The sequence below is a fragment of the Epinephelus lanceolatus genome, chromosome 2 (assembly GCF_041903045.1).
Source record: "Epinephelus lanceolatus isolate andai-2023 chromosome 2, ASM4190304v1, whole genome shotgun sequence".
NCBI classification, from domain to species: Eukaryota; Metazoa; Chordata; class Actinopteri; order Perciformes; family Serranidae; genus Epinephelus; species Epinephelus lanceolatus.
In genome coordinates this window covers 19,467,832-19,484,861 of record NC_135735.1, presented here as the reverse complement: position 1 = coordinate 19,484,861, position 17,030 = coordinate 19,467,832, and the positions used below count along the sequence as shown (strand labels likewise).

The 17,030-nt window shown below is 42.5% G+C and overlaps 1 protein-coding gene across 1 annotated transcript in view; it reads right to left on the bottom strand.

The window, feature by feature from the left end:
• gpc5a (glypican 5a) overlaps nucleotides 1–17,030 on the bottom strand; it is a 224,608-nt gene that overhangs the window by 166,407 nt on the left and 41,171 nt on the right. The window contains exons 3-6 of the mRNA XM_033630652.2: nucleotides 12,188–12,648; nucleotides 11,864–12,097; nucleotides 11,067–11,203; nucleotides 10,816–10,941 (exon numbers count right to left, since the gene is read on the bottom strand). Coding sequence (XP_033486543.2) covers nucleotides 10,816–10,941; nucleotides 11,067–11,203; nucleotides 11,864–12,097; nucleotides 12,188–12,648 — 958 coding nt within the window. The remainder of the gene's footprint in view (nucleotides 1–10,815; nucleotides 10,942–11,066; nucleotides 11,204–11,863; nucleotides 12,098–12,187; nucleotides 12,649–17,030) is intronic.

Below are 17,030 nucleotides of genomic sequence, written 5' to 3'. Positions count from 1 at the left end.
TCAAGAACCATTAAGCTTAATTGATCTTTTTTTCTTCCCCCAGCTATGAAACAGGGGTGGGGTCTCTAGGACCCCTAACTGAGCTTTAGGGTTAATGTACTTGCTATATTTCAGGGGGTCGGTAGTTATAGTTCACTTTTTATTAGCTTCCATATTAGCTTTAGTTTTTATATCATTATTATAATATGGGGAATATTTGTCAGAGATAAAATTTAAGAAGTTAGGAAAGCACTCTGCCTTTGCCCAAAATGTAAATCAGCAGAGGGCACCATGGGCCACCTCTTGGTCTCGCCCCCTGCTAAACAAGTTCTGGTCCGATATTTTTTAAGTGCTTTCAGAAGAATACAACTGTGACATCACACCAGACCCACACTGTTAGTATGTATTTTTACATCTCCACTGACCAATGGATACTAGGTCAGGACCCCCTGGGGATCATGTTCCTACTGGCGTCAGAAGTGCTAGGCTTACTGATGAACGGACAAGTTAGACTAATTCTAGTTGGCCCAAGGTCAAGTCAAATGTGTCAGAGCACCATTTTAGGTAACAGTATACGTGCCACCATCCTATATAAGCTCTGTCTCTCTCTGTTCACAATCATCACATAGCTTCTGCATGTAGCCATGTTGATCCCAGCTAATAAAACATGCGTTAAGAAAGAACTCCGTGATCGACCTCGTCCTTGAATTCTCCAGATCATTACAGAAACACCTACTCTCACACGCAGTGCCATCCACCCGACATCAACAAAAGCAATACAATACGACATGGTTGTGGCAAAAATAATATTTTAACTTGTTGAAAAACTGAGGATGTGACTTCTTTAAAGACCTGGTTGGCAGAAATCACCAACTTGTTACACGTGGAGACAGTCAGATACAGTGTTTCCCTCAGCTCTGTAATCTTTGATTAAACGTGGCAGCCATTCATGTCCTGTTTATCGAGAATGGCCCAAGTGTTTGCATGTGTGTATAGATACTTGTTCATAATGGGCTGGATAAACAAGATTTGTGTACTAGTACTGTATGTGTATGTACAGACATCCATTCTGTAGAGGGTGACTCTGAAAATCTAAAACTAAAATATAAAAAAAAAAAAAACGACTCACAGTCACGTAACATCCCAGTTACGATAAACATATGCACCAGCGCCTCGTCATGCTTGTCGTATTGACACATTTGATCAAGTTGCAAAGACTAAAACCTCATTAGTTTCCTGTATATGTTCATTTATTTGAGTTAGTTTTTTGTCAGTACACAGTTAGTTTTCATTTTATTCTAGTTTTTATTTTTATTTCGGTTAACTAAAATGATTTACATGTAGGTTTAGTTTTTAGTTTCCTAAAAACCATGGCAGGGCATCACAAGGTAGATCTCAGTGGTCATGAGATGAAAAACAGCGTAGGAAAACAAAACAATATATTTCTGCAACACTCAAAGATTCATGCAAATCACTGAATAATTTTACCTCCAAATTACTGACACAAATCAATCCAGGGAAGGAAATATTACTGTTACTGTTGGCCAACAGCTCCACGACACACACAGCCTGTGCTGAGGGGCCACAAATAGACTTCCGTTTTAAGGGGTCACAAGCGAAAAAAGTTGAGGAGTGAAGATATATTTCATTATTCAACACATGCTGTCCCCTGATGGGAGCGCCATGTGGGTTTCGCAGTGAGGCTCAGACATCCCTCAGATGAGGAAGCATGTTCCCCACGCAGCCTGACCTAAGCTCTTGATGCTTCTTCAGTGGATTCCTATTAGCAGAGCTTAAAAGCTGTCATTTCAGTTAAGCCAAGGCAAATCACCTGCGCTTCACATCTAACGGGGGGATGGAAGCCAAAATGAGACAAATGACGAAACAGGCAAATGACGAAACACCCTAATGAGGAGCAGAAAAGAATAGATCGGAGCGAAACAGAGCAGCGAGACCTTCGTTTAAAGCATCAATCCTTTGCTCTGCTAACTGGCCACACATTGAGTAGAGGTCTGTGCTACGACTCCGGGGCTCTTATTACCGTGTGATTAACCTCTTCAGGATTAGGCGGGCAGCAAAGAGACACGGCAAAGGTCAAAGGTCAGTGTTGAGACAGCCACTCCAGCATGAAGGGTGGCCTATTAAACAAAAGGCCATGCTCAATTCTGCCGGCCTGTCCTCAAGCATCTTTTCCATGTAGCATTCAACCCGCAGTACTCACCCCTACCGTGTTAAATTCCAACAGCATGCAAGGTCAGTTGCCTTATTATCGTAAAAATAAAGAAAACTGTTGTACTCAATTAGAAAAAGGCTCTTTGGAAATATAAACACGCCGCCAAACACCTGGTGTGTGTTGGCAGCCGTGAGACAGACTGCAGGTGGGGATGAATTAAAGGGACTCTACACCGGAGGAGGTAATCATGAATAACACATCACACTCTCGTACACGTCGAGGCTGCGGCTTTTTAGCACTGCTATAACTCCTGGTTGTTGTCGCTCATTGTCAGGGAGAAAAGAATATAATAAAATACGTTCCAAAATAAATGTGCTGCCTCGCACACGCTCACATATTAGGTTTTTAAGATCGGGTGTCAAACTGAATTAGAAAGTAAATGTGTGGGCAACTAAAAGGGAATGAGGATCACTGTAATCCCTCAGCTAATGCAATTTTATCTTTGTCAGACTGTTATTCCAGCACAGAAACAAAGAGAAAATGGTAGCCTCTGTGTGTGTGTGTGTGTGTGTGTGTGTGTGTGTGTGTGCGTGCAGCTCATGGCAGTCTGGCATTCCTTCAGTGTGTGTGTATCCATGACGGATGGGGAAAGCATGTGGGAATGTGTTAACCTTTCTGCCCGGACAGGGACAGCGCCTCCATCCATGGAGGATCACCATCACTTCCACAGTTTGAGGGATGTTTCACTCTTTTATTTTTTTATCTCGCTGTCCACTGACATAAATCACCACTTTTTAATCAGTCACCGTGACGAACATTACGACGTAACACCCCACCCCTCTCCAACCTTCATACATTTTTTTGATACGACCATGATTTCTGGTTCTAGCATCCTTAAACGTGTTTATAGTCAATATTTTCATACTAACAAGGGATCACATGAGCACGTTTATGTGAGAGCGGTTGCTCAGAGTGATGAATCCACAGAGAAATATCACCCAGCCACCCTCAGCTCTGCCGAGCTTTTTAGTATCTTTAACTTAATTGCTTTTATGGCCTGCAACTTTACTGTTTTGGTTCACTCTCACCGCTCTCATCAGTGTTCATCTAAGCCGCAGCAGGCAGCTGTTTCCAGTGAGAAAGAAAACACACACACACACACACACACACACTGTACACTACCTGCTCAGCACTGAGCTGCAGACAGACACAGTTAGAGACTAGCTGGTGAACACAGAGGAGTGTTTAGCAGATAAAGAGTCGGATATTTATCTTTGTGGTGAGGAGAGACCAAAACAAAGCTAATAGAGAGGTAATATTAGATGCATCAGGTGGGCACAAACTCAATTCCAAATTAATGTTCCTCCATATCTGTTTAGCCTATAATCTGCTGCATGTTTTAGCTGTTGCATTTATGGTTTAGTTGAGACAGGGTTTCCAGTGTGTCATCCAACAGCGTGTGGCCAAATCAGCTGCCTCTCAGCTCAAGGACAGAGACTTTCCCCACGGGAGAATAAAAGACTGCAGCACACGGATCAATTTACAGCATTTAATGACAGGGGAAACTCCCACTGGTGGATTTACTATTGAGTAGATTTGAAATCCTGTTCAACCAATTATCCAGTGAGAACTGCTCACCTGTTGTAGGTTGACCATATATATGTGTGTGTGTGTACCTGTTTTGTCTTTGCTCTCTTTGACACTGATGAAGACAAAGTGCGTTTATGGCTTGTTTCCGCTGCCCCCCATGTGGCCACAAAAATCAATTCTTGCAGGTTTCATAAAAGACGCCAAATCTGAATCGTTTCTCAACACAAGCAACAACACAACAGGCGAAAATACAGACACACATCTTCCTTTTAAACTCATATGGAGATGCTGTATTTAGGATGTATTGAATGTAGTACATATCACGCACCACCAGAGGTCAGTGTCTACTATTGAAAGAGGCAGCTGAGCTGGTGATCATGGTGACTGCCACTGACTGGGATAACTTCACAGGACTGTAAACAACTGGATTATATTTTCACAACTAACTCAGTGAATTAATAGTTTATTTTTGATCAAACCAGAGCTGGTGATTGTTGGAGCAGTTGACTAACTAACTACATGACTAACCAGACTAAATAAGACGTTTTTTGTGAGTTTTGTTTTTGTCGAATTTGAATGATATGTGTTTTATAATGAGTCAACAAGGCAATTAAACTAACGTCATTCTTTGTTCGGTGAAAGAGGGAAACTTTTTTTTCTGTTCAATAAGGAAAATAGGTGTGAGAATGTTACCTTTCTTTCCTTTGTTAGTGCCACACACAACTACCATCACATACGGTATACCCCAGTAAAATAACAGCCCAAGCTTACCAAACATTGGCCTTCATTTATCAATCTATTTTCTAAATCAGCGTAGATCCAAGTTTAGAAATCATCTTACAAGAGGGCTCACAAGTGATCCATGAAACACTCGTATCTCGCCAGTCACAGCATAGGAATGATAAGGTGTTCATACATCGGCTGAAAACAGTCATCATTTACATATCCTGCCTCAATAAATTCTTGATTTAGAGGCCTCGCACCGATACGGGGAGACGTAATACAGCCAAGAAGAGAAAGTTCTCTGAGCTAGAAATGGAAAGGCTGATGTCCCAGGTCAAATTTAACCAACTGGTTCTATCTGGCAGCCTGAGAAGTGGCATCAGTGGAAGTCGGAAAAATGCAGTATGGAAAAAAAAAAATCACCGCTGCGGTCAACAGTGCTACCACAGCAGCTCATTCTCATGGTGACGGCCAGTGATTGGGATAACTTTACAGGACTGTAAACAACTGGCTAGAAGCAGCAGCAATTACAGGTTTATTTTGACCACATCAGTGTTAGTGATTGTTGACTAAAAAACTAAATGATTAACAAGACCAACTGAGACAGTGAGTTTTGTTTCTGTCGAGTTTGAATGACGGGTGTTTTATGATGAGTTAACAAGGCAATTAAGCAAACGTGAGTTCAGTAAAAAGAGAAACTTGGGCTGGTGTACGGTGGTATTTTTAAATGCAGCTGAAAACGATCTTCATTTTACATATCCCGCCTCAATATATCCTTTCATTCTTTTCATTTACCCCTTGAGTTTACAACATGGAGAGATGTAGCACTGCCAATAAGAGAAACTTCTCTGAGCTGGAAACGGAAACACTGACGTCCCAGGTCAAATTAAACCACCCAGTTTGATCTGGAGTATGGAAAGAAATCACTGCTGCGGTCAACAGTGCTACAGTGGATGATTGGCTTCAAGGTTGGAATATTTTAATCTATACATCCATGATATGTACAGACCTATGGCCTACACATAATAATAATACTAATAATAATAATAATAATAATAATAATAATATAGCCTCATTAGAATATGCATATAAAAGCTGACCCAGACTGAGGAACATGTGGACAAGCGTATTGGGTCTCCTTTCATTTTGGGCATAACAGGTGGCCAAGAAGACTAGTAAAAATTAAATCACCTTGGCTACTAGTGTTTAAATAATCACACCGTTGCAGGCTTTATTTCTTTCTTTTTATTGGTGTTTTAATAAATTATATAAACATGCTAAGGTCTTCGAAAAATGTTTACAGTCAGGCTTCCACCTCACCATCTGTGTCGACAGTTTCCCGTCTCCAAAACGTTCGTAAGCATGGGTCAAAGTTTATCCCATCAGGTCTGTTTTATAGATGTCAACTTCTCCGTTGGGAAGTGGCGTACGCCTCTTTCAGGCCTGGTTTTGTGCTTACACAATATTTATAAATGAAACCCCTGATGTGAGATTAGATCAGACTCTGCTCACGTCCATTGATAAATGCTGAGCTTTCTGTGGAAATGACCGGACACTCAGTTTCGAGGGCCAATAACTCTTAAAATGTAGCTTTAAATCAGTAAATACTTGGTTAATTATTATTTACACGGTATTAGACATCAGCTTTTGGTACTTAGACATATATCTAAGGGTACCAAAACAGCATTAAGGTGTGATCTCCAGTCATTTGCTCTGCAGATATTGTAAATTGGATCTTTTTTCCCTGTTATTTAGCATCATTCACATTCTGCTGTGAGCGTAATTATACCTCACCAGCTTCAATTCAACGTGGAGACTCAGTGTGAGATTATTTCAGGTGAAATTAGCTGTCACAAAAGACAAAACTGTTAATAAGCCATAATACTAATCAGAAAATTTAACATCCAATCTCTTTTTTCTCTCCCCCCGTCCTAGTATGAATGTGTAAGCGAGGGACAAACCAGAAAGAGACAGAGAGAAAGAATGTGTTTACCAAATCTCCCCTGAAGCGAGACCCCATCATCTACATTCACACAGACACTGAGATGAAAGCAGCTTGTGTTCTTCCTCTATGATCTTATCTGATTGTTCTTTATCTTTTTGTTTACCAGGGACCCAGATGAGGACGTGCATTAAATCTCCCTTCAATCTCAGGCTCATGTTTTCTTTGTGTGTGTGTGTGTGTGTGTGTGCGTGCGTGTGTGTGCATGTATGTGTGTGTGCACATGTTCGTCCTTTTTTATTAAATAAGACAAAGCTCTGGTGCAACTCACTACTTCTTTAAGGCCATAAAACAATCTGTGCCAGCACACACAAAGAGCTGTTATAAAAGGTATCCACACACATGCGAATGTACAGTTACACACACACACACACACACACACACACACACAGCAACTGAACCAATCGTTTAAGGTCTCGGAGGCCTCGATAAGCTTCTGTAAATCAGCCACCATCCGGCAGTGAGTTTTATTCCCCTCTCTCTCAGTGGATGTTGGGTTATGACCCGTAGGCAGGAGGTTATTTATTGCTTTTGTCTCAACTTGTGTTGACTCCCAGCCACTCATCTATGGTTCTAGGCTAATAGAAAGCAGCGCAGGGTTGTAGATCTGCAGGAAGCCCGCTAAGCTGCAGGGACTCGGCTCGATAGCCTCCTCAGAGCCTCGTCTCCCCAGATTCTTAATGTCTCCCAATTCTTCAGCTTTCTTCCTCTGCTGTTTTTTTGGTAATGACCGAACCAAAATGAGAACCTGTGAGTGAACCTGGGGTGAACGAGTCTCTATAAATAAGTGTTAGCGTGAATGAGGAAAAAGAGGAAGGAGGGTTAGAGAGCTGAGAGAAGCCCGCAGACCATAAACATTTCCCAGAGGCTGCTGGCAGAGATGATAGACAGCCTGCAGCCTGCTGGCCTGCCTCTTTCTCCAGCACATAAGAAACATCTCTATTCTCAGAGATGGCTGGCTCCTTTGTAATGGAAACTTGAGGTGTTATGTTGGAAAATAACAAAAGATGAAAAGCGTAAATTGTCAATGCCAGAATGAAACTTAACCTTGATACTCTGTCTCCATAGTAATGCCATTCTTGATAAGCAACAGCCGACCACACATTCTTCAGACGTCTGCGAATCTCGCCGATTGCTAAGAAGGCTGTGAAAAACCTTCTTCCCCTTTTCCACCCTCCTCCTTTTCTTACCTTCACACAGCAGCTGTGAAACGATCTCAACAAGGCTGTCATCCTTTACAATGGGCCATCTAACCCGAGCTGGCAACTACAACATCACCGTAGTTTGAAATACAGGTCCACTTGCCATTTCTACAGTGCTGACAGCGGCTGACAGTTAAGAGGAACAACCACAGACTGAGGATAAATGAGGGGGTCCTTGAGTGATGACAGCGCAGGTAAGATGGAGAGCTGTGATGTAATGGAGACAAGGCCGCTGACTGATACTATGAAAGAGGCCAGTTTGCCTGCTCCGGTTCACAACCATTCATATCCGAGATCTATGTCTGTGAGCACGAACGGTCAACAGATGCATTCTACAGCGGGGTCAGCTTGTTTGTGTGGGCGGTGTGTATGTGACGGGTGTGTGTATTAGACCAGGGTCAAACAGTGTACAAATGGCCTCAAGCCAGGATCACAGAGTGAGATATCTGAAAACCCGTACCTTCATACAAACTAAAACCATTTCTCGACCTGAATATGTTTTATTGCTGGATTCATCTATTTGTCGGAATGATGGCTTCTCATCAGTCAGGTCTGACCGCACATTTAGGCAAAGAGCTGCACGCTCTCACAATTTTACCTGGGTAGAATTTCTTAAAATTACATCTACTCCTTACACTTCATTGAAAAAATGTCCAAAATCTATTCATTTTTAAAATATTGTTTATTTTAAGAAGACAAAGGAGTTGGAGCGCTGCTGGGTCTTTGTATTAGTCACATACAGGTGGCTCTGCTGGACATGTGACGTATAAGTTGCAGACTGGACTGGGATTGGCGTCGAGACTGATTTTAAAAAACCCTACTCGTATGTAGACGTCTTAAATGAATACTTCACCTGCAAAATGACCATTTGTCTATTAATTACTCGCCGGGTGTTACCTTGAACCAGTGAAGAAAACTTAGTTTTTCTTGCTTACCTCCATGGCAAACGAAGAATCCAAAAAGGTGAATATTCTTCATGACTTTTTAAGTCATAAGGGACCATATTTCAAAACAGCAAAACTTCAGGGTATAAAACACAAGTTTCATTACGATACAATATCATATCAATTCTTTGATATCAGCAAAAATCATATTGTTGTCTACTCTGCCATGATATGATTTTGAATCAGTTCAATTCGGGGCCTAAAATCAATCTGACACAATGTCAGTAAATATCCTCATTGTCTTTTCCTGGCTGCTTGCCACTGTCTGCCTGGCACCAGGCCGCGAGCACTGTTTCAATGTTTAGGAAGGAGGTGCCCTTGGACAGAAATATTGACACAGATGTCCCATAAGAATTTCAAATAAAGGCATATCTTGAAGATGACGATATGTATCAGTGTCTTCATTTTTTATCAATATTGGATCATTATCACTGAATCGATATATTGTTATATCCCTGGAAAATACAGCAAAACATCTGTTACTCACACAACTCGTGCAGTCTAATCCAAGTCTCATTTATTCAGTCGTATGCTTAGTGCTTTTAATTCTTATTTAACCAGTTAAGTTCCGTTGAGATAAACGTAGTGATGGCCAAATGAAGCCTCATGAAGCATTTTCTTTATTTTCTGAGCCCACTAGATGGCGCTTTTTGTTCATCAGAAGGTTGAAAGCACACTGAATTGCCATTCTTTGAGCCTCTCTCTTTTAGCCATGAGTGCCATCTAGTGGGCTCAGAAAATAAAGAAAATGCTTCATGAGGCTTCATTTGGCCATCACTAGATAAACAATCTCTTTCACAAGGGAGACCTGGCCAAGACAGCAGCGTACGAAAAAGTTTACAGCCAGTCAACTACACAATAAAAAAACATAAAAGATACACAGCAACATGTCAGCGTGGGTTTTCTCCAGGTACTCCAGCTTCCTCCCACAGTCCAAAGACATGCAGGTTAATTAGTGACTCTAAATTGGCCGTAGGTGTGAATGTGAGCATGAATGGTTGTCTGTCTCTATGTGTCAGCCCTGTGATAGTCTGGCGACCTGTCCAGAGTGTACCCCGCCTCTCACCCAATGTCAGCTGGGATAGGCTCCAGCCCCTCCGCGACCTCTTACAGGATAAGCGGTTACAGGAAATTGATGGAAAACAGATGGGCTACTATGTTAAATACTTTTGAATATGAGTAGCATGCCCTAAGCACACCTGAGCAAGCGCGTGCATATGGGCACAGGTGTGCTACTCAATCGTGCATGAGACTGTTTGTACTGTCATTTAGAAATTGTATGTTTAGCAAAAATGCATGTTTTTGGGAAATACCGAGCATCTGACAGGATAAATGAGACTTGAATTAGACTGCACAAGTTTGTAAATGGATATTTTGATACAATTTTGCTGTTGTTCAACACTTTAACATCAATTCATGAGGAATGTTCACCTTTTTTGGATTCTCCATTCATCACCGTGGATACATGAGAGAAAAAGAAAGCTTTCTTTATGAACTAATATACAAATGGTCATTTTGTAGGTGAAGTACTCCTTTAAACTTTTAAAATTTAAGTAAGCACAAAAACAGTTCCCTCAGTCTTCTATTGTCAAACTCAAACACCTCCTTCTGCACAGTGAAGGTCAAACACCCATGCTAAGAAAGTGCACTCCAATATTTGCAAGGAAGTTCAGGGACTGCACAAATTAAACAACAGCAGTGGCATCTCTACTCTTTAACTTAGGTCAGATTTGGAGGGATGTGAAAAATATGTATTATTGCCTAAAGTCTGAAATTGATGTTTGAATTCTGTTCCTAAAAATGGAGCTGCATCGTCTCAGTACCACATCGCTTAGCTGACATGTTAAATGAAATACTTAAATGATTAAAACTGGAGAGGTAACGTATGCAAATATAACACTGAATGTGTGTGTGTGTGTGTGTGTGTGTATCTGCATGTTGTCACCGAGATATGAACCAGTGACACACTATAAAATTACCAGTGACGAATATTGACACCATGTTGGTCTGAACAGATGGGAGACAACTCAAAGAAAACACCTGAATAAATGGGTGAAAAAAGATGTTTCCATACAAACCATGAGGGGTCACTAAATGGTTTGAAGAATATTATGTTGTGGAGGCTCGCTGTGACTCAGACACATGATGCTGTTGTTTTTTGTTAACCCTCTACCTGTATTATAGACTGCTTTAAAAACAAACCTTTTCACAATGTCGGTTCCGTTCCAGCAGGACAGCCCGTCACCGGAGGCCAGCTCACTCACACACAGCTGATCCGCCAGGCCACCATAGTACGTGCGGTACAGACGCAGACTGTTCAGAAAGTCCCTGAAAAAACAGATAATTAACTTGATTAACAAAGTGTTTTACATATTAATTGTAGATCTAATGAACTAAGAGCAGAAAATGACTCTTCTGTCTATACACACATCTGGCATCTTTCACCCTCTTACCTCCTCCTGACAGCGAGCGAGTCCCCTGACGCTCTGACAAGAGCTTTAAGAGGGATGGATTCTCTGCTGCTGCTGCTGTGCTGGATGCTGACTGACTGCGCAGGCCTCCTGCTCGGTGGGCCACACAGTTTGTGCACCTATTACCCGATGAGACAGGCACAGATTTAAGTCTAAACACTGAGGGAGAAACATGCATTTTAAGGCTCGGCAAATTGTGCTGGTGCATGACAAATACTCCTTATTTTAGATGCTTGAGTGACAACTGTTTATACTGAGGCCATTAGTGCAGCCAAGCCTATCATCTCCAATTTCTAAATGTATTGCATGTGGGACCTATCAAGCAGCAGTGATGCTAGACGGCCACTAGATAGAGCTGTTGTGTCTCTATCAGAGGAGGAAAGACACATCCTGTGGCAGTCATTTCACAAATAACCTGAACAAAGACAGACAGTTACATGCTATACTTCAGGGGTGGACTGTTGTAGATTACTGAAATTTAAAGGATAAAGACTTCTTGGTTGAGTGGATGAGTGTAAGCCTGAGGAGTGGCTGTTGACACCCTGGATTTGGCCTGAATCCTTCTTTGTCTGGAAGTTTAACTCTCCACACATATACCTATCTGACATGGAGCTGGCAGCTGGAATAGCAGTGTATCAGAATAAAAATCTCATCAGGATTGACTGCTTTATATTCATTCTTCTTCTGTTCACTGGTGATACTGGCTTTCACCTCCCACAGAGCCCCAGTAAGGTTATCATCCGAAACAATACAAGGTCTTTCCTCAAACATAATCTGACCTGTGCCGAGAGGCGGGGTCCGTTTTTCTGTGCGTGCCCGACAGCATCGTGAAGCAGTGTGTGAACTCCCAGAAGCACTTGCTCCAAATCCTGAGGCCCGTGCATCCGTGCTGACAGGCCCTCTAACGAGCGAACAAACTCCCTCCAGTGGGTGTCAATCTCCGCCATGCTTGCCAAGCAGCCCCGCATCACGTTGAGGCAGTAACCCATGCACGGCTTGGACTGGGTTAAACCCTGTGGAGCAAATTATTTTGGGATCAGTGATGCCAGTTAAAAAAGGTTCATTAATTCAGATCGATGAACTTCGAAGATGTGTGTCCATACCTGGCAGTGAGGACAGTAGTGCATCTTGAGCAGGGCCCGCCTGCATTCACGGCTCAGCGGTAAGTGGTCTGTGGTGTTGATGACTTCGATACCGAGGTGCAGCGCCTGAAGGAGAAGCTTCCCAGAGACCCCAGAGCGGGCAATCTGATCAGCCAGGAGGCTGGGCGCCCCACCAAACGGTCTCACATCCCGGCTGGACGACCTTACACATTCGGCGTAGCCTGGCGATATGTCGCTGAGGCCTGGGTTGATGAGGTGATTGTAGACCAGCGGGAAGAGAGCCTCGAAGAATCGCTGCACCAAGTCATCAACGTTGAGCTCAGACCCCAGCAGGAAGAGACTAATGTCAGTGAAGAGTTCCCGCACAGGGCCCACGGCCTCGTCAGCCATGTTGCGGTACGACTCCTGGAGGACAACGTTCGTGTGATTCTCCGCCTGCCTCATCAGAGCCTCGAAGGTCTCTGTGAGAAGACAGCAGGAGAGAGAAAGATAAAGAGAGAACGACAAAAGATTAGAGACGACTGCAATTCATTTAACATCATCTTTATGATAAGCAAGAGTGTTGAAGATATCGGCCGTAGAGATGTCTGCCTTCTCTCGAATATAATGGAGCTAGATGGCACTTGGCTTGTGGAGCTCAAAGCGCCAAAAAACATACATTTGAAAAAATCAGCAGCAACGTCTCTTTCCAGAAATCATGACCCAGTTACTCAAGATAATCCACAGACCTTGTTGTGAGCAGTTTCATGTAGGAACTATTTTCTTTCTATTGAATTACAGCAGCGTGCATCTACTATCTGTACTAATTAACACTTCGATACTGCTAGCTCCACTGAGCTAGTTAACATTACAGCTCAGGTGAGGAGGACGCCATTACTGTTTACATCCCGTGGTGCTACATACACACGCCTCTCATCCATGAAACGATTGTATACTTCCCTCTACACAGGTGTAGTTCAGTAGAAAGAAAATAGTTCCTACATGAAACTGCTCAAAACCAGGTCTGTGGATTATCTTTTTTTAACTTTATATTTACTGATTTTTCAATTATTTAGTATATTACACCTTCAGTTTACAACTCTTTGATACACGTCTTCAAACCAGCTGATTAAATAACCCCTCATTTCTCTTAAAGTCTGTCCATTTATCCCATCGTTGAACGTGTGTCCTTGCTTTAGTCCAGTTTCTCCATGGAATATAGTTCCTCTACAATGTCCATCAACCTGTCCTGAGTAATCCCAAGTACACAACCTGTGGGTCCCTTGGGATATTGGCACCTAGAGAATAATCCTATGCCAGAATGTTTGTGGTTTTATACATGACCAAAATATATGGGAGTGATTGGCATTTGCCTGCCCACAGAGTCTCCAGCAGTGCTGTCATTGTCTGTGGATGTTCTTGAGTAATCGGGTGATGATTTCTGGAAAGAGACATTGCTGTTGAATTTTTCATATGTATTTGCTTTGGTGATTTGAGCACCACAAGCCGAGTGCCATCTAGTTCCATTATGTTTGAGAGAAGGCAGACATCTCCAACACTCTGCAGCTCACACCAAAACAAACTAGACTGATAACCAGCATTACAGGTAGGAGGAGAAATGCGCAGTTTTGATTTGGGGTGAACTGTCCCTTTAAGTTGTTGCTGCCTGTTGAGAGCCCGAGATGCAAAGAGAAATAAAAGCTTACATATCCTTCAAACTGGTAACACACAATACAGTGTCCTTATAGAGCCTCTGCTTCCATTAGCCCAGAATGAAGAGAGTCTTCAGGAGTCCCAGCAGGAGCTCAAGCTCCCTGCGTCTTCCCGCAGAGGGAGCAGAGAACGTGTAGGGAAGCAATTTGTTCTCTAATCAAAAGCTGAGCTGACAAAGAAAAATAGAAAAAAAGTAGCTATAACACATCAGCGCTGAAGCTGCTGCAATATAATACATACAGAGCTACAGTATATACTGTGTTTTAATAAACCAAATGCTTCCACCACATCAGTGCGAGGAGAGAAAGCCTCCTTGTGTCATGGGAGTTTTTGGAGTGAGAACAAGAAGGAGCAGATAAAACAGAGAGCCGAGGGAGGAGGAGGCGCACGAGGTCAAGAGACTGAAATGAGGGAGAAGAAATGTGAAGGGAGAAGGGCGGGGAAGGAGAACAAGAATCTCTCAAATGAATTCCTCGGAGAATAAGCAATTATAATAATGTCCGTCCCATTTGCACACAACACACGTACGAGGCATCACGTCTGCCAACACACGTGCACAACATAACAGCTTTACAAGGATAAGATGCTCGCTTTCAAAAAGACATGCATTCGCTATCCTCAGCACATGATTTTACACCCACAAGTTTTTTTTTTTATCACCATGAAAGTAAATGTCAAGCAAATTCTGCTAAGCTGCATTTGACACAAAAATCTGTCCACTCCTGATAAAACTTGTGTCTGAAGGAAACTAATACTTAGACCGCTGCATCAGGAGGCAAAGGCGTATCATGCTGTTGCTCTTTCGCCTGCCACAGCAGTGTGACCCAGCACTGTAAGCAATGTGTTTCTAAATGTGTGATTTCTCCCTCCTTGAAAATACCCTGGATTTCCAGGTATCAAAGTCAAGGATCATAAGAACCTTTGTGATCTTTAAGGACGATCATGGACATAAAGGATCTGTTATCTGTGATACTACAATGTAGCCTTGCTTCTTCTCATTTTCTGTTTTACAAGATGTAAAGCATTTTTTTCTTTTCAAAAAAATAATAAAAATAATAAAAAATAAAAAAAATTTCCACATAATTTTTCAAAATATATATTGAAGGTCCACTGTGTAGGATTTGTGGATATATTGGCAAAAATTGAATATAATATAACAACTGATCACCTAAAATAAGAATTGTCATGTTTTTCTTATCTTAGAATGAGCTGTTTATATCTACATAGGGAGCGGGTCCTCGTACGTTGAAATCGCCATGTTGCACTGCCATGTTTCTGCAGTAGCCCAGAAAAGAAAACAGATAAACCAAACAATGGCTCCAGATAGGGCCTTTCGTGTTTTTTTTTGTGTTGTCCACCATAGTTAGCAACAACAGCATCAGAAAAGTGCAGATTTTTTAACACGCAACTGCTTTATTCAGTGTTTTTACCGGTTTAAATCACCGGGTCTGTTTGTTTTGGAGAGGAGGATACCTCTGTGGATAATTTAGCTCCCAGTGAAGTGAAGTGAAAAGATGACAAAGGTGAGCACACACTAGCAGGTGCTTGGCTAGTGGCCTGTCTGTCTACTTTAGAATGAGCTGTTTATCTACATAGGGAACAGGTCCTCGTCAGCGGAGTCCACCATTTTGTGCCACAGTGCTTCTACAGCAGCGCAGAACTGACGAACCAAACACTGGCTCTAGACAGGGCCATTCACATTTTTGCGTTGTCCACCATAGTTAGCATAGTTAGCGACAAAAGCGTCAGAAAAGCACTGATTTTTCTTAACAAGCAGCAGCTTTATTATGTTTTTTTTATTAGTTTAAATCACCTTTGCAGATTAATAAGCTCCTGGTAAAAAGCTCCTGAACTTATGGATCAGAAAAAGGTGAGCACACACTAGCAGGTGCTGGGCTAGCGGCCTGTTTGAGCTGAACAGCATCGCAGAAACATGAAGTAAGAGTTTAAATTACCTAGTCTGTTTGTTTTGGAGAGAAGAGATCTCTCAAGACAATTCAGCTCCTGGTAAAAACCTCTTGAACAATAAAAACTATAGGAGCTAAGCTTATTACTTGTCACCCGGCCTGACCTGGCTGATGCACTTTGCACGGTTGATGCCACAGCAGCCTTGGTTGTGTTGAGTTCAGACAACACACTGCAGGCTCCAGTTGCAGAATAATCATCGTATTTATTCACACCCGTCCATTTCTTTATCTTTCATTCAACCCGAACACACAGCACATTGCACACTGAAAAACCTTTTGCCCTTCTGGGGTGCAACACCTAACAGCAACAACATTGTTCCTACCTTTATACTCTAATGTTCAAAATGCCAATAGAGTGCCACCCAGTGTACATACATAGTAAATACAATTAATGTCTGCAGAGTGAATGACACTTCTGGCTCTTACAAAAACTGAAGGAATTCTAACTGGGAGAAGTTTCTCACTTCTAGACGCCACTGAATTCCCCTCACACACTGGATCTCTAAAACATTTATCACAAGCTGAAGTCAACTTTTCAGAGCTGTAACATATTTATGACACAATCTCTGGCATGCACCTTCTTCTACTGTGCCCAAAAACTCATATGCCATGTGTATAAAATAGAGATTGTGTAACATGTCTCCTCATTAATGAAAGGCGAGAGTTGGGATGAGTTGATGGCAATACAGCTCATACATTATTCATGACATTACACCGACTATAAGGTCTGCATTAAAAAAAGACACACAGACCAGGAAATAAAGCTCTGGGGAATTATGAGATATTACAGCCTGGCCCGAACCTGGTGGGTCGGGTTGGGCCCAGAGGCAAAGCTCTGGGGGGAATAACCGCAAATGTTTCACCAGAGCAACAAGCTGGCCTTTATCCCTTTGTCTCTTTTTCCAGCTTTTGTCTCAGCTAATACCTGAGCCATGGCCATTCTCACATCATGTGCTTGTCATGAGTTGTGAGGCAACGGTCAGGGTGAAGGCCTGGAGCCGCCTAGGGGGTCTGAGAGTCTGAGGAGGGGGTAACTACTCCGATGAGGGCTTAGACGGTCGAGTGCTGTACAATATGCACCGACGTGGAAAGATTGACCGAAAGCCCCCCGGAGAGGGCGACTGGGAGGGGGAGCAGAGAGGGGTCTGGCATGCCTACAGGCGCGCCGTCTCAAGCAGGCAGCA